An 18,257-nucleotide genomic window follows, 5' to 3' on the forward strand; every position below is an offset into this window, starting at 1 on the left:
AGTGTGGGCAAAGTCGGAGGTGGCTTAAAAGGTGCTGCCACCAAGCCTGACAACCTGAGTTTGATCCCCAGAATCCACATGGTAGAAGGAGAGAAACACTCTCAAAAGATGTCTTCTGAATTCCAGACATATGGTATATATGTGCCCCATATATATACAAACAATAAAAATTTATTTAAAAGTTCTCATATACATACATACACACACGTTACTTCTCCAGTACTTAAAAAGCCCAAACAAAAACAACAAACCTACCCTAAACCCACAACCAGGAATAACCTCCAGAATACAAAACTTACACAGCTACAAGAAGGAAGGGTATGCATGCATGTTTGTACATATACGTACGTACAGTATGTTACCCACTGATGGTTGATGGAAGATAGCATGTGAGTCTATCTTTACATTTATAAAAAGAAAAAAGCAGCTATATAGAGAATCAGGGTCTGATATATTTTAAAGTGGCTTTGAACTTGCTATGGGGCCAAGGGTAACCTCAAACTTCTAATTCTATTGCGTCAAGTTCCCCAGCGAAGTGCTGGGATTAGAGAGGTGCCTTCATGCCTGGATCAAACCCAGAGCTTTGTGCACTGCAAGCGAAGCATCCTACCAACCAGGTGACACCCATCCCCTTGGCATGCACATGAAATGCTTAACTGATGCCCACTCTGGGGAGGGGTAAGGCATTAAGTAGAAGGATGTGAAAGCTAAGCTTCCCCTTAATATACCTTGTGTGACATTATGAAATACATCTTCATTCCCTTTCCTGGCACACAACTCCTAAAATCCATGGAATCTTCAAAGTGATAGTGTCTTTTAGTATGTTAATGAGTTGACTGGTGGCTGCAAGCCATAGGCTGGTCCCTGGAAAGACCAAGGCAGTATTAGGGCTGAGACTCAGATTCTCTAAGGACAGGGTTGAAGATTAAGAAGATTACCAATGGCCAGTAATTTGCTCAATCTTTCCTCTGTAATGAAGCCTCAAAAACCAAAACACCAAAAACCAACGGAGCAGGGGAGGAGGGTGCATTCCATAGGATGCGATATGGAAAGCTGGGTGGCTGAACCAGTCAAAGTTTCTAGAGGGTGGCCTGTCCAGAGAGGTAGGGTAGTTTCCTTGCAAATGTCCCACTGTATGAATCATGTCTGCTGTATCCTTTGTAATAGCTTTTATAATACATAGCTGTACAAAGCTGTAATCCTAGCACTCTGGAGTGGACACACAGGACTACAAATTCAAGGTCAACCACAGCTACATAGAAACCCAGTCTAGAGTAAACTACTTAAGATCTTGTCTCAGACAAATAGACAAATCAACAAGCCTAAGTACACCTGAGTCCTGTGCAACACTGTATGTAGCAAATTAACTCAGCAAAGGGAAGCAGGACTAGGCTCAGAAGCACAGATAAAAGAACCTGGACATTGATGGGAAAACTAAGCCCTCAACTTGCGGGTAGTGTCAGCTCAGGGCTTGAACTGAATTACTTGGTGTCTGGTTAGAATTAGTTGCTAATTTGTCAGTGGAGGAAATTATCATACTAGAGATCATGTAAGTTGTTGGGGTTTTTTTGTTTGTTTTGTTTTGTTTTTGAGACAGGGTCTCTCTGTGTTAGCCTTGGCTGTCCTGGACTTGCTTTGTACACCAGGCTGGCCTTGAACTCACAGTGATCTGCCTGCCTCTGCCTCTTGAGTGCTGGGATTATAGGCATGCGCCACCACGCCTGGCTGAGAGATCATGTAAGTTTTGTGTTGATTGTTGTTAAATACGCATGTAAGAAACTGACTTTGGGGACTGGAGAGATGGCTCAGTGGTTGCTCTTTAGAGGACCCTGGTTCAGTTCCCAATACCCACACAGTAGGTCACACACATTTCTAACTCTAGTTCTAGGGGAATCTAGAAGGCATGCACCAGATACACAGATATGCATGTAGAAAAAATACTCATACATATATGTAGTGGATGTAAACATGTTTTTGTTTTGGTCCCAAGTGTAGGATGGAGAACAGACTTGTGAGAGAACAGGTGATGTTTGTTCACTAGAAGAGGAACCACCATTAGTGGGGGCGTGGTCTTTGCTAGCTGATAAACATCCTACTACCAACTCTGAGAGGAGACAGATGAGCCCCAAACAGGAGGCCTCTGAGTCTTGGTATTGTTTCCTATTGTCTGGCTGTTTATCGCTCCATTTTGATACGTCCCTAAAGAGAACCACTCCAGAGAACGCTTCGAGGGCCTGGGCTCCGGCTGCCACTCTGGATTCCAGCTGCTGCAGTTGCAGTCACCTTTGCTGAATTGCTGGTTTGCAGTTTAACTGGTCTGTTGCAATCCTGCCAACCACGCCAGTGGAATCACTCCAAGGAACTGAGTCTAAAAAGGTCTGCTTCTGTTTCCATTAACCTCATTTCTCTCCTATCTAGGGTACGTGGATTAGAAGGGAGATATAAGCATTAAAGAACCCCAAATAAAGTAGGTTTGAAAAAGTTCGAAGCGTACATATATAAAATAAATAAGTCTAAAGAAACTGGGTTTGAAAAACAAAACAAAACAAAACAAAAAAAGAAAAAAGAAAGAAAGAAACTGGGTTTGCCTTTGGTTTTTTCTCTTTATCTACAGATGTTTATTAGAAGATCTGATTTTGAGGTGGATGCAGTGGTGCACGCCTGTAATCCCAGCACCTGGGAGGCAGAGGCAGCAGATCGTTGTGAGTTCGAGGCCAGCCTGGTCTACCAGGCAAGTCAAGGACAGCCAGGGTTTACAGAGAAACCCTGTCTCAAAAAACCAAACCCCAAACCAAACAAACAAAAAACCCCAAAAAACAAAAAAACCCCACGAAGATCTGAATTTGGAATCATAGATTTTATAATTTATTCATGAAATAGAGTAATAAGTAAAAGGGGTTTTTTTTGTTAGCTTGTTTTTTGTTTGCTTGTTTTTCGAGACAGGGCTTCCTTGGCTTTGTAGACTAAGCTGTCCTTGAACTCATAGAGATCTGCCTGCCCCTGCCTCCAAAAGTGCTGGGATTATAGGCATATGCCACTGCACTCAGCTTAAAAGATTATTTTTAAACATCAAAATCAAAATAAACCAAAATATTATTTGATGAATAACTACAAAGAAAGGGGCTGTAATGAGTAACTTTAAAAAAAGATTTGAGCTGGGCGGTGATGGCGCACACCTTTAATCCCAGCACTTGGGAGGCAAAGGCAGGTAAATTGTCGTGAGTTCAAGGACAGTCTGGTCTACAAAGTGAGTCCATGACAGCCAAGGTCACACAGAGAAACCCTGTCTCGAAAAACCAAAATAAATAAAATAAAATAAAATTAAATTTAAAAAAAGATTTGAAAACAGGGCAGTAGTGGCGCACGCCTTTAATCCCAGCACTTGGGAGGCAGAGACAGGTGGATCTCTGTAAATTCAAGGCCAGCCTGGTCTACAAGTGAGTCCAGGACAGCCAAGGCTACACAGGGAAACCCTGTCTTGAAAAACCAAAAGAAGCAGGGCATAGTGGCATATGTCTTTAATCTCAGCACTCAGGAGGCAGAGACAGGTGGATCGCTGTGAGTTTAAGGCCAGCCTGGTCTACAGAGTGAGTTCTAGGACAGCCAAGGCTACACAGAGAAACCCTGTCTCAAAAAACAAAAAACAAAAAAGCAAAACAAAAAACAACAACAAAAAGATTTGGGTGTGATATGATGCAAGCCTGTAATCCCAGAATTTTTAGGGTCGTCTGGGGTGTGAGACTCTGGGGTATCTTGAAACAACAGGGGAGAGTTGTGGCAATGGCTCAGCTGGTAAAATTCTTACCAGATGTCATAAAGACCCAAGTTGAGATCCCTGGACCCCACGTACAAAGCTGGGTACAGGATCACATACCTGTAATCACAGCATAGGAAAGACAGACAGGTAGATAGATCCTCTGGAGCTTACTAGACAGTCTGATGAGGCCAACTGTCAAGTTCTAGGTCAAGCAAGAGGCCCTAATAACATGGAGAGCAACTGAGAAATACATCTGATGTCCACCTTTGGCTTCCACCTGTAAGAGGGGTGTGTGTGTTTGTGTGTACGTATGTATGTATGTGCATCACATGTATGCAGTAGCCGCCAGAGGTCAACTTTCCATGTCTCTTATCAATTGTTTTTTTTGAGACAGGGTTTCTCTGTGTTAGCCTTGGCTGTCCTGGGCTTGCTTTGTAGACCAGGCTGGCCTCGAACTCACAGAGATCCACCTGCCTCTGCATCTCTGAGAACTGGGACTACAGGCATGTGCCATTGCATCCAGCTTGTTTTATTTATTTAAAGTGCAGCAATGTGTCTTGCCACCATGCCAGCCAATGTGTCTTTTTTTTTTAAAAAAAGGGAAGCCCATTTTTTTTTAATGCTTACCATGTAACAAAACCTTTATTAACATTTTAAACAGAGGTTTAGCTATTATAGAAATTTATAACTTCTAAACATAAATAGGGGCAAATATCTAGAAGGCAGAGTGATGCTATCACTGCCCACTGGGAATGCAGGCTCAAGAATTAATAGCCACCCCTCAGAGAGAGGACCAGGAGCAGGGTCGATTCTTTCTGGGTGTTGTAATCAGAAAGGGTGTGGCCACCTTCCAGCTGCTAAGATGAGCCTCTGTTGGTGGGGGTCGGGGGTGGGAGTGCCCTCTTTATTCTGGATCTTGGCCTTCTTGCTGGTCAGGGTCTTCACGAAGATTTGTATTTTGACCTGTTAACAAATGTGATGAAACCACAAACCGCCAAGCCCGTGGAAAGAACCACATCACCGTGCCCCACCTTTTTTTTAATGGGCAAATGTGTCAACAGTGAATGCTGGGTGCCGGGTATGGTGGCGCACGCCTTTAATCCCGGCACTCTGGAGGCAGAGGCAGGCGGATCGCTGTGATTTTGAGGCCAGCCTGGTCTACAAAGCAAGCACAGGACAGCCAAGGCTACACAGAGAAACCCTATCTTGAAAAACCAAAACCAAAATCAAACCAAACAAGCAAACAAAAAAAAACCAATGAATGTTGGAGTCAGGCGGTGGTGCTGCACATCTTTAGTCCTAGTACTTAGAAGCAGAGGCAGGACATCTCCAGTGAGTTCCAGGACAGCTACAGCTATACAGAGAAACCCTGTCTCAAAAACAACATCAACAAAAAGCAAAGCAAAACAAAACAAAAAAGTCCCAAACAAGCAAATAACAATGGGTGTTAGGAAAATTGGATAATAATGTAAAAAAGAAAAGATATTAATTGGCCCCTTTATTACATATATTAAAACTAACTGAAGATGGATCAAGATCTAAATGTAAGAACAAAACTATAAAAGTCTTGGGGGAGAGGCTAGAGACATGGCTTAGAGGTTAAGAACAGCTAGTGCTGCTCTTTCAGAGGTCCTGAGTTCAATTCTCAGAAACCACATGGTGGCTCACAACCATCTACAATGTGATCTAATGCCCTCTTCTAGCCTGCAGGTGTACATGCAGGCAGAGCACTGTATACATAATTTTTTTAAAAAAGTCTTGGAGGAAATCACTGGGGAATCATGACATTAGATTTGGCAAGGATTTCTTGGCTATGACATCTAAAGCTCATACAACCAACATAAAAAGACACATCAGCTAGGGTGGAGACGCATGCCATTAATCTCAGCATTTAGGAGACAGGCTGGTATCTGTGAGTTCAAGGCCAGTCTGGTCTACATAGTTTCAGAGTTTCAGAGACCCTGCCTTAAAGGAAAGGGAAGGAACAGTCAGGCATATAAAGATTATGCAATATGATTTCATGCATATGAAATATTTAGAAAGCAGATTAGTGGCTTCCTTAGGCTAAGAAACTGTGGGTCTGTTGGTTTCTTATGGATAAATGCATAAAGATCACTGTTTTATTGCATAGAACCGTGAATAGTACATACTAAAAGCTGTTTGTGTTGTAAACTTTTCTTTCTCTTTTCCTTTTTCCTTTTTTTTGGGGGGGTGGGGTGGGGTGGGGGTGGTTTCCGAGACAGGGTTTCTCTGTGTAGTCTTGCTATTCTGGACTCACTTTGTAGACCAGGCTGTCACAGAGATCTGCCAGCCTCTGCCTCCTGAGTGCTGGGATTAAAGGTGTGTGCCACCACTGCCCAGAGTGTTGTAAACTTTTCATGAGTAAACAGTATTTAATAAACCTTTTCTCAGTACAGTTGTTACCAAAAAAAAAAAAAAGAAAAGAAAAGAAAAAAAAAGCTGTGGCTTGGCTGGTAGAGGAAGGCTGGGTTCAGACTTCAGTATAAAGCAGACTAGCTGAGGTGTGAAGTGCTTGGGAGGCAGAAACAGATCAGAAGCATAAAGTCATTCTTGGCTACATAGCAAGCTTGACATGGTATGAGACGTTGTCTCCAAAAAGAAAACAAGATTGTCCCCCCACCTCTGTCTCTCAGGTTTTGCTATATTAACCAACCTAGTTTCAAGTCATTGTCCTACCTGGGCTTCTCAAGTACTTAAAAAAGGCATGTTGCCACCATGCTTCGTTTCTTTGATTTTTAAAAAGCTATTGTTTTATTTTCTATGTATGGCTGTTTTGCCTACATGTATATCGACATGCACATGCCTGGTCAGACGAGGGCATCAGATTTCCTAGAAGTGCAGTTACAGTGGCTGTATGCAGTGATGCTCTCAACTGCTGAGCCATCTCCCCGCCCCATGCCTAGAAGTGCAGTTACAGTGGCTGTATGCAGTGATGCTCTCAACTGCTGAGCCATCTCCCCGCCCCATGCCTAGAAGTGCAGTTACAGTGGCTGTATGCAGTGATGCTCTCAACTGCTGAGCCATCTCCCCGCCCCATGCCTAGAAGTGCAGTTACAGTGGCTGTATGCAGTGATGCTCTCAACTGCTGAGCCATCTCCCCGCCCCATGCCTAGCTTCTTGTTGTTATCTTTAAAGCAAACAAGAAACAAAAACAGAACCAAAATCCTAGCTTTGCATACTGACTGAAAAGGCACAAATGGATCGAGTAATCAGTAGAATACCATATTTTTCAGACCATAAGACACACTTTCCCCCACAAAAGCGGGGGGGGGGAGATATATGGGATATTAAGGTATGTCTTACGGTCCAATTGCTATTTTTGTTTGTTTTACTGCTCCAAACACTGGGTATGTCTTATGGTCAGGTGTGTCTTATAGTCCAAAAAATACGGTATTCTTCTGTCCAGACTGTAGTCTAAGCAGAAAGGGCTGCTAAGAGAAATGGCTGATCCCAGATCTCAAAAGTAAGAAAGCTATATAAACTGGAGGGGTAAGGGACACTCTTAGAATGTGGCTTAACATGAGGCAGAGTTCACGGTTGGCATGCCTGAAAGCCTAGGTTCTGTTCCCAGCATCCCACCACTCCCAAAAGACTAAAGGCTACTGTCAGTGATAGAACACTTGATTGCCTGAGATGTACCAGGTCCCAGTTTAATCCTGACGTGGGCAGGGAGAGAGAAAAGGGTGCTGTGCACGATGATCCCGAGCACCAAGCAGAAGCCGCCCTGCGCAGTTCAGCTGTGAGCCCTTGTGAAAGGATTGTCCCAACTGGGCTTGATGACAAGGCAGAATACCCGGAAACTCCCTACCACCTGCTGAGTGCAACTCAGCCCTTACTGCATGGGGCTTCAGGAGGGGCTAGAGCAGGGGTGGAGACTAGGAGAGTGGGGCTGCTCCCTCTCCCCAGTCAGCCGCATCCCTGCTGGGGGTGGCCTTTTGGGGGAGGAACACTCACATCCCTTTAAGTCATGCCTTCACCCATTATGGCGGCCGTTCTTGGTTGTCAACCTAACTACATCTGGAATGAACCAAAACAGAAAAATGGCTGGGTACACCTACGAAACGTTCTGGGTGTTGGCTTTTTGGTTTTGATCATTCAAAGTGGGAAGATCCATTTCCAATCCGGATCTTTGAGGTGAGAAGACGCAGCTCTACTCTGGGCCACACCTACTGTACTGCTGGAAGCCTGTAAAAGGTCACGCAAAAGGGAAGCTTTCCTCATCGTTACTAGCAAGTCTACACACCTTCGCTGGCACTAGAGTCTACTTTTAGGATTCTGGAGTACACCAAAGATGAGCTGAGACATCCAGCCCTGTGGACTGAACAATTATTAGATTTGTGGACCTTCCATACACAGGCAGCCATTGTTGATTAGCTGGACCACAGCCTATAAGTCATTCTAATAAATCTCCTTCTATATATTTATATGTAGAGAGATTCAATTTGTAAGAAAACCCCAACTAATACAACCATGTTTGTAAGGAAACCCAATATACTCATTGACTCTCCAGAGTGAGGTTTGGTAGGATCGTGCCTGCTTGAGACCTTGGAGGAGGAATAGGTGCTTATGTCTCCTCTTGGAAGAAATTTTAGCAACAAAGGGAACACAAGAAAGGGTTTGGAGAAAGGAGCCTTGGGATCTTGTCAGGGGCCATAACTGACTAGTTGAATATGAAGAATAACAGCTGTACCAGACAGATTAAAACAAGACATGGATGATTCACATAAATATTAAGAATAAATTCCCACAGCTGGTCTGTGTACAGAGAGTAAGGCTGAAGAACGGCGAGCTGTCAATGAGATATCTACATCACACCTTCCTTATGGGGCTCAGAGGATCTTTGCTGAAGAGGGAACCAAACATATAAACTGGGTCATAAGGGATTGGGTGGGTTGGTTTTTTTTTTTTTTTTAGATTTATTTATTATGTATACAGTATTCTGCTTGCATGTGTGCCTGCACATCAGAAGAGGGCACCAGATCTCATTACAGATGGTTGTGAGCCACATGTGGTTGTTGGGAATTGAACTCAGGATCTTTGGAAGAACAGCCAGTGCTCTTAACTTCTGAGCCATCTCTCCAGCCTGGAATTTGATGCTTTAAAAAAAAAAAGTTATTTCTGTGTTGTGTCTATGTGTATATATGTACATGTATGTGGGTGGATGCATGTCCCTGCTTGTGTGCACAGGCCAAGAGGGCATTAGAGGCCTCAGAACTGGAGTGTTAGGAACTTGTACTATGTCCAGCTTGTTATATGGGTGCTGGGATACAAATTACAGTTCTTTGTAATTGTACAGGATGTACTCTTAACCACTGAGGCATCTATCCAACCCTGCTTCTGTGTGTGTGTGTGTGTGTGTGTGCGCGCGCGCGTGCACACATGCGTGTGTTTCATAGAAGTTATGTTAAAAGACTGGAGAGATGGCTTAGCAGTGACGAACACTTGCTGCTCTCACAAAGGACCTGGTTTTTTTCTCCAGCCCCCACAAAAAGAAATAACACTGGGGGTCTCGTCTATAAGAGATGTTGAATTATTATAGTTAAAACACAGCATTGTTGGTATTTACTGTAAAACAATCTGGGAGACTGGAGAGATGGCTCAGAGGTTAAGAGCACTGGCTGTTCTTCCAAAGGTCGTGAGTTCAATTCCCAGCAACCACATGGTGGCTCACAGCCATCTATAACGAGATCTGGTGCCCTCTTCAGACATGCAGGCAGAATGCTGTATACATAATAAATAAATCTTAAAACAAACAAACAAACAAAACACACTAGTTTAAAAAACAGTAACAACAAACCAATCTGATGGAAAAGAGAATTACAGATTAACAAGAAAGACCATGGGATAGGTAGAGACTGAACAACGAGATCCAAGACGCTCGTTATACTGCTGCCACTATGTCTGTAAGTGTTCATAAAATAGAAAGCTTTAAAAAAAAAAAAAAAAGGAAAAATAGGGCTGGAGAGATGGCTCAGAGGTTAAGGGCACCGGCTGCTCTTCCGGAGGACCTGAGTTCAATTCCCAACAACCACATCACGGCTCACAACCATCTATAATGAGATCTGATGCCCTCTCCTGGCATGTAGGCATACATGCAGGCAGAACACTATAAATAATAATAAATCTTAAAAAAAAAAAAAAGAAAAGAAAAAAAAAGAAAAAGAAAGGAAAGAAAAGAAAAAGAAACCAACATTCATTTTCCCCACTCACCTGTTCTGTTCTTCCGTTTTTCTCGCTCTGCTTTTAGCTCCTCCATGGCTTGAGATTTCTTATCTAGCTTCTCATCCCGCTTGGAACGCCGTTCTTTATTGTGGGAAGTAACCTGGGGAGGTGTGTGGGGTGGCTTTTTACTCAATGCTGGCAAGATTCTCTATGTCAACAATCGATACTTTTGGTCCCCATGAATCACTGACCGAACAAACTTAAAGCCCTAGCTGAGCACAGTGGCACACATCTTTAGTCCCAGCACGCAGGGGCCAAGGCCAGCATGGTCTACGCATGGGGTTCTAGGAGAGCTACACACTGAGCCCTTGTCTCAGGGGGAAAAAAAAGTGATCTAATGTCTTGATATGTTACTTCAAATGTAAGATAACTATTTTTTTTTCTGAGACAGGGTCTTTCTGTATAGGCTTGGCTGTCCTAGAATTGCTTCGTAGACCAGGCTGGCCTTGAACTCACAGAGATCTGCCTGCCTCTGCCTTCCAAGTGCTAGGACTAAAGGCGTGCGCCACCATGTCTGACTGAGATGAGTTATTTTTATAACTATATTTATACCGAGTCTAGAGGGACACACATCTCAGCAAACATAATCAAGTTGTTATCTGAGAAAGGGCGTTTACCAGCCTACCCTCCAGGGGCACCCCGATTTAGCCAGTCTTGAGTGAACATCCTCGGGAAGTTCATCAGTGCAGTCAATGGTGCAATGGTGTTCAGAGACTATGAGGTCCCAGGCTGCAGATGCATGAAGTTACCTGCACTAACTAACCCAGGCTAGCAGCACCCAGCGCCTGTGGACCGCTCGCCACACACACAGGCTAGCAGCACCCAGCGCCTGTGGACCGCTCGCCACACACACAGGCTAGCAGCACCCAGCTCCTGTGGACCGCTCGCCACACACACAGGCTAGCAGCACCCAGCTCCTGTGGACCGCTCGCCACACACACAGGCTAGCAGCACCCAGCGCCTGTGGACCGCTCGCCACACACACAGGTGTGGTCTCAACGGCGTCCTACCTGAGATTCTTGAATCTGAGTCAGCTTCTTCTTTTCTTGTTCTTCTTCCTGCTTTTTCTTTTTTTCTTTCTTCTCTTTCTTTTTGGCTGTTTTAAGTTTTTTCTTAATTTCAAATCTGGTTAAAAGATATTTGGTTGTTAAAAAGCAATAAAATTATATATAAAGACTGGTTTCTATCAGCTGGGAGACAGAAGTAAGGAAAGGAGTTATACAAAAATAATTTCTTGGCTTCCTGAAAGAAATTCCAATGCTCTATAAGTATATTTAAAATGCTGACTGTGGTGCTAGAGAGATGGCTTAGTGATTTAGAGCACTGCCTACTTATCCAGAGGACCCAGACTTGACGACCAGTACCCACAGGGCAGCTCGCACCTATCTATAGCTCCAGGCATCTGATGCCATTTTCTGGCTTCTGTGGGCACCAAGCATGCCTGTGGTACATAGACAGGCAAAGCACCCGTACATATAAACTAAACCCAAAAGCAAATAACAACAACAAAAACAAAGCAAAAAAGCATTCAAAAGCATTAAGTTGGAATGGTCTTGAGAGAAAATATTAAGATCAGAGTTCAAGGTCATCCTCAGTTATACAGTAAGTTTGAGGCCAGCTGTACTTGGGACAGATGGAGGTGGCTCTATGTAGGTTGGAGGCTAGCCTGGTCTACAAAGTGAGTTCAGGATAGCTACGGCTACACAGAGAAACCTTGTTTTGAAAAACCAAAAAAAGAAAATAATTGTCTATTAAATGAAAATGCAGCAGAATGTATCAAATTAACTGAAAATAGGTATTCAAGTATTTGAATATCAATATTTATAGCAGCATTATTCTTAGTAGAAAAAATGCAAAAACAACTTTAATTGCAGTTGAAAAAATTCACAAACTGCAGCATATACGTATAATGGGTTACTACTCAGCTCTAACAAGGAATGAAGTGGCAATATGTGGACAAGAATTAATTTTAAAAAACATACTAAGTAAAGTTGAGCACAGGATGTACACCTGTGTCCCATCAGGAGGTGGAAGGATTATTTGAGCTCAGGGGTACCAGGACAACACAGCAGGATTCTTCTCTAGGGGCTGGACAGATGGCTCCTCAATGCTTAGGTGTACAGGCCTGGGCTGCATTCCCAGAACTCTGAGCAGCTCACAGCCACTTACAGCTCTGGCTCCGGGTGATCGGATGCTCTCTTCTAGCCTATGCAGGTATCAGGTACAGACATGGTGCACAGACATACATGTAGGCAAAACACTCATAGGCAAAATAAAAATTAAAAAATAATGACAATTTTTTTAAAAAGAAGAAAAAAACTGGGCAGTGGTGGCAGGGGTCTCTGAATTCAAGGCTAGCCTGGTCTACAGAGAAACTACATAGTTGCAGGACAGCCAGAGCTCTACACACACACACACACACACACACACACACACACCTCTGTATTGAAAAACAAACAAAAAAGCAAAAACAAAAAACAAAGCCCCAAAAAAGAGACTTTCTAAAACACCAGCAAAAGATGAATTTTCTGAGTCACTTTACTGTACTGCTCCAGAGCTAACTACATAAGCTACAGAATGCTGTGTTTCTAACTAGCTAAAAATGTCAGAGTATCAACTTCTTAAAGGGGAAACACTCTAAACAAGAGGCTCAGTGGCAGTGTCCATCCTCAGCATGAAGGAAGCTTCCAGGCTTTGATCCCCAGCCCCTCCACTCAGCTGAAAGGTGAAATGTGTGAGATGAGAGGTGTTCTTAGTCACAACGCTCAGGAAACAGAGCAGCTGCATCTCTGTGAGCTTGAGACTACCCTGGTCTACAGAGCAGGCTCCAAGCTATTCAGTTACATTGTAGGACCCTGACTCAAAAATAAATCAATAAAATAAAAAAGGTAAAACTTGTCCGGCGGTGGTGGCGCACTCCTTTAATCCCAGCACTCGGGAGGCAGAGGCAGGCGGATCGCTGTGAGTTCAAGGCCAGCCTGGTCTACAAAGCAAGTCCAGGACAGCCAGGGTTAAACAGAAACCTTGTCTTGAGGAGAAAAGAAAAGAAAAGAGAAGAAAAGAAAAGAGGAAATAAAAAAGGTAAAACTCAATATAAAGTTTGGGACAAACTGCTCTCAAAATATGTAGTCCTGAACCTGTGTCAACCTCTATGGTCTCCACAGTTCAGAAATCCACTATGGAAGTCACGCTTCCTCACCCACAATTCCAGAGCAGTACTCCAAGTCCTGTTTGAGCAACAGAGGTTACCTTGGAGGCAATCACACGCAAAACGAACGCCTACCACTTTCTGCTGACTGAAAGCCAAACATTCTTGTCTAGGATAACACACCATACTTAATATGGTCCCCAGAAGGGACAAACAGGCTCCCTGAGGCAATGGAACTAATTGCTAATGCGCTTCAATCTTCTTCTCAAGACACTAGGTAGACAGGAAAGGAAACTAGTTCTGAGGACTCCATTACCCAAGACAAAAGCCAAGTTTACTTTGACCTTTTTGGGAGGTGAGAAAGAACTTCTGCCATTTAAAATAAACAGAAACCCCAAGAGCCTGAAGCAGCGCTAATGGCGGAACCTGGGGTCTTGGAAAGCCATGCAAGCAATTTACACTGAGCCATATCACCAGCGCAGCCAGCCTTTTGTTTTACTTAAAACTGTTTGATTCTGGAGGCCCAGTCTGGCCTCCTGAGTGCTGGGATTACAGGGGTGAGCGATCAAAATTGGCCCATGTTACTTTTGTTAATTAATAAAATGACATTCTAAACCTGAAGGCTGGAGAGATGGCTCAGTGATTAAGAGAGCTGCTGCACTATCATGAGGTACAGAGTTCATATCCCAACATCCACATAACAGGACAGGCAACCTACAAACGACTATTATCCCAGCTCCAGGGGGATGGCAACAGGACAGTCACTGTAGCTTGCTGGTTTCCAGCATAGCCAAGAAAACCAGAGTCCCAGGTTCAAGGATAGATCCTGCCTCACACGAATAGGCAGAATACAAGAAGACACCTGACAACCTCTTTTGACTTTCATGAGCACATAGGAATAAGTACCTACATATATGTAGTACACATACCATCAACACACACACTATAAAAATCAAAACAAGATTATGACTTTCTCAATAATTTTTGTTTGGCAAAAATGAAAAAATATACTTTATTTTTTATTTTAAAAAATTAGTTACACCAGGTGGTGGTGGCACATGCCTTTAATCCCAGCCCTCAGAAGACAGAGGCCAGCCTGGTCAACAAGTTCCAGGACAGCTAGGGCTACAGGGTAACCCTGTCTTGAAAAACTAAAAATAAATAAGTAATTACGTTTATCTTGTGTATATTTGTTTGTTAGTATGGTTTTTGAGACATGGTCTCATTATGTAGCCCTGGCTGTCCTGGAACTCACCATGTAGACCAGGTTGGCCTTGAAACTCAGAGATCCACCGGCCTTTGCCTCCCAAGTGCTGGGTGGGATTAATGGCGTGTGCTACTACACTCAGCACAACTTCTCTTAAAACAAAAATCAAGAAGGGGGAAACAGCTCAGTTGTGGAAATCTTGTCCAGCCTGTCTGAGGCCCTGGGTTCCATCACCAGAGTCATAAAACAACTAAGAGCCTATGAGTAACGCACATTAGTAAAGGATCAACAGGTGTGGCCTAGGCTATCTGGGTTACACTGCACTACAAACACACTTCCAACTGCCCATTCCTATGGACAGACTCCCTTCAGCTTATGAAGGGACTGTATCTCAACCCACTGGGAGCTGAAACACTGAAAGTTGAAAATGCAACCTACCAAACATCATAGCCTAGTCTGATTCAAGCACGTTCAAATCATAATTGCAGTTTGGCAAAACCATTTCACAAAGCCTCCTGTGAAACGAAGTGTTTGGCATCTCATGTAACTTACTGAAAATTGTAATGAATGAGAAAACCAATTACATGGGTAAAGCCTCACACCACTGTGAAGCTGGAACAGAATCCTACACCGTGAGAAGCCGACGAGCACACGGGGCCGCGGCGGCCTTACCTTCTTTTCAACACCTCCCTCTTCTCTATGCGGTTGAACAGCTCCTGCTCCCTCTCCTTCTCTGTCATCTGCTCCAGCCGGGCCCTGTCCTCTTCGTCCCCCATAAGATCCTCTCCGTAGCCATCATGGAACTCTTCATCTTCTGACGAGGAGTCTGAGTCTGAACTAGAGGAGGAGCTGTTGCTGTCAGAATCTGACACTTCACCTGCAACCAAGGACAAACGTGTGACCCCAATGTGACATCTGCCACCCTTGGCTCTCCCAAAAGGAAATGGCACTCAGCCATTTCCACTCAACGTGGGATGTCTGCTTGATCTGCCCTTGGTCAAATGCAAACAGATCAGGGAAATTTAGGCTGGAAAAATAAACCACCACACTCTTTCCCTTTCTGAGACAGGGGTTTGCTATGTAGTACGATATATCTTCAAACTCAGGGTCTTCCTGCCTCTGCCCTCCGAGCTCTGGACTTACAGGCCCATGAGACCCACCATACCTGTCCTTCAACTCAAGTCTGTTACTCTGAAAATTCTGTTACAGGCCTATAAAATACAGGCCTGTAATATATAAATAAATAGTCAAGTTTTGCTAGGTGGTAGTGGTGCAGACCTTTAACCCCAGCACTCAGGAGACAAGGCAGTAGGATCTCTTGAGATCAAGGACAGGCAGGTAGGTCTACAGAGTGAGTTCCAGGACACTGAGGGCTACACAGAAAAAACCTGTCTCAAAAAGCCAAATTCAAAAATAAAAGAAAAATTAATAACTATAAAGGCACAAGCCAGGCATGCTGGTGCATGTTTTTAATCTCAGCACAAAGGCAGAGGCAAGAGGTTAACTGTGAGTTCAAGGCCAGTCTGGTCTTCAGAGCGAGTCCCAGAACATCCAAGGCTATAAAGAGAAACCCTGTCTGTGTGTGTGTGTGGGGGGGGGGGGAGGCTAATCCTCATTAAAGGATACTGGAGAAATGTGTAAAGTTGTATAGGCAGTGTTAACAAGTAATTTAAGTAAAGAGAGTATGAAAATCAAATTAGTCTGTCTGTATGTCTAATTTTTTTTTAAAAACAGGATTTCCCTGTCTAGTCCTGGCTGTCCTGGAACTCTCTTTGTAGACCAGGTTGGCCTTGAACTCAGAAATCTGCCTGCCTCTGCCTCCCAAGCATTAGAATTAAAGGTTGTATACACCACCACCTGGCTATATTTCTTAATTTTTAAAATGTATTTATTTTTATGTATATTTTGGTGTTTGGAATGTATGTGTGTATACACACACACACACACACACACACACACATTTGTGCGAGGGAATTGGATCCACTGGAACTTGAGTTGCAGACAATTGTGAGCTGCCACGTGGGTGCTGGGAATTGAACCCTGCTTGTCTGGAAGAGCAGCCAATGCTCTTAACTGCTGAGCTATCGCTCCAGCCCCTTATTTCTTAATTTTAAGTTAAGTAATTTTTATTAATTTGCTTATTTATTTTGTTGGGGGGGAGAGAGGGAAAGAGGGAGAGAGGAGGGGGGAAAGAGAGGGGGAGGGAGGGCGAGCACACGCATGTGTCAGGACTTGGGTGTGGAGGTCAGAGGACAACCCTTTAGAGTCAGGGTTTCCTAACCTCTGGGGTTCCTGCGATCAAGTTCAAGTTCTCTCGGTGGCAAGCACTTGACCACTGAGCCACCCAGCACACCCGGTTAACTCTGTTGTGAGCGGGAGGCTCACTGCGCTGCCCAGACTGGCCTCCAAATTCTGGATTCATGTGACTGTGCTGCCTCAGCCTCCTGAGCAGCTGGGGCGACAAGGGTGCACTAACCACCAAGCTTGGATAAACCTCTTTCCATGCCATTACAGTTTGAGGAATCAAAGTCTGCTGTGCTGTTAAGAGGGCTCTGTGAGGTAGTCATGAAGCCTATTCTGTATGACGGTGAAGACTGTCTTCTTGACTAAATCTAGAATCGCACACGAGACAAGCCTATGGGCAAGCCTGTGAGGGATATCTTGATTAGGATAACTTAGGTGGGAAAACCAGCGCTAAAAGTGAGTGCCACCATTCCCTGGGTTTAAACCTTGGATACACAAAACAGAAAAGGGAGCTGTGCACCAACTTTCATCTCTGCTCCCTGACAGCAGACACTGCGGCCAGCTGCCTCGGGCTCCTCCACCATCCCTTTCCTGCTGTATGATGGGCTACATCCCAAAACTGTGAGCCTAAACCAACCTTCCCTTCTGTAATACAGCAGGAGGAAAGGTTAATACACTCCACCTTCCCACGCAGCCCTGGCTGGCCTGGAACTCTCCATGTGGACCAGACAGTCCCACTTCCACTTCCTAAGGGTTGAGGTTGCCCTGTCTCAAACATCTCGGTCTTTATGCCATGAGTGAATAAGTCTGCATTCTTCTTTTTTTTTTTTTAAAAGATTTATTTATTAGGTATACAGTGTTTTGCTTGCATGTATACCAGCACACCAGAAGAGGGCACCAGATTTCATTATAGATGGTTGTGAGCTACCATGTGGCTGCTGGGAATTGAACTCAGGACCTTTGGAAGAGCTGGCAAGTGCTCTTAACCTCAAAGCCATCTATCCAGCCCTTCTTTTTTTAACTTAAGTTTTATTTGTTTTTAACTATGAGTATGATGTGCCTTTGTGTGGGATGTGCATGAGTGTGGTGCCTTCAGAAGTCAAGGTATCAAAAGCCTCCTGGAGCTGGAGTCACAAGTGCTTGTGGTTTATTTACTGTGACCCTAACTCAGGTCTTCTATAAGAGTGTACTGCTCGTAACCACTGAGCCATCTCCCCACCTCAGCCTGTATTTTTTATAAATTAGTAACTCTTCATATGAAGGGTAGCTGCCATGGGTGGCTGACAGAATGTGAGTATGGAAATGTGAAACTGAGAAATTAAATTTTAAATATGAATTTTATAACATTTAAGTTTAAATAGCAATAGTTAACCCCAATTTGGTTTAGTTGGTTTGTTCTGTCAAGAAAGAATTTAGGTTATGAATTTGGCAAGCATATTCCAAAAGTGATTTAAGTTCTTTGCTGTCCCTCCCCCCATGGTGCTGCGGATCCAACTCAGGTGTTTGAACATGACAGACAAGTTGGCTGCCACCAAACTACAGTCCAACCCCTTCAAAAAAGCCAGCTTCACTGCTGCTGCGGCTGCTCCTCCTCCTCCTCCTCACTGTGCCCAGTCCTGGCCGGGATCTATACTAGGCTTTAGTGCTGCTGTCGTGTT

At 44.0% G+C, this 18,257-nt stretch overlaps 1 protein-coding gene across 1 annotated transcript in view; it reads right to left on the reverse strand.

The window, feature by feature from the left end:
* The window catches only part of RTF1 (RTF1 homolog, Paf1/RNA polymerase II complex component), a 72,971-nt gene that overhangs the window by 23,604 nt on the left and 31,110 nt on the right, over positions 1-18,257 (reverse strand). The window contains exons 4-6 of the mRNA XM_084775281.1: positions 15,028-15,232; positions 11,011-11,125; positions 9,989-10,100 (exon numbers count right to left, since the gene is read on the reverse strand). Coding sequence (XP_084631407.1) covers positions 9,989-10,100; positions 11,011-11,125; positions 15,028-15,232 — 432 coding nt within the window. The remainder of the gene's footprint in view (positions 1-9,988; positions 10,101-11,010; positions 11,126-15,027; positions 15,233-18,257) is intronic.

This window comes from Acomys minous (assembly GCF_964271855.1).
Source record: "Acomys minous genome assembly, chromosome: 3".
Taxonomy (NCBI): domain Eukaryota; kingdom Metazoa; phylum Chordata; class Mammalia; order Rodentia; family Muridae; genus Acomys; species Acomys minous.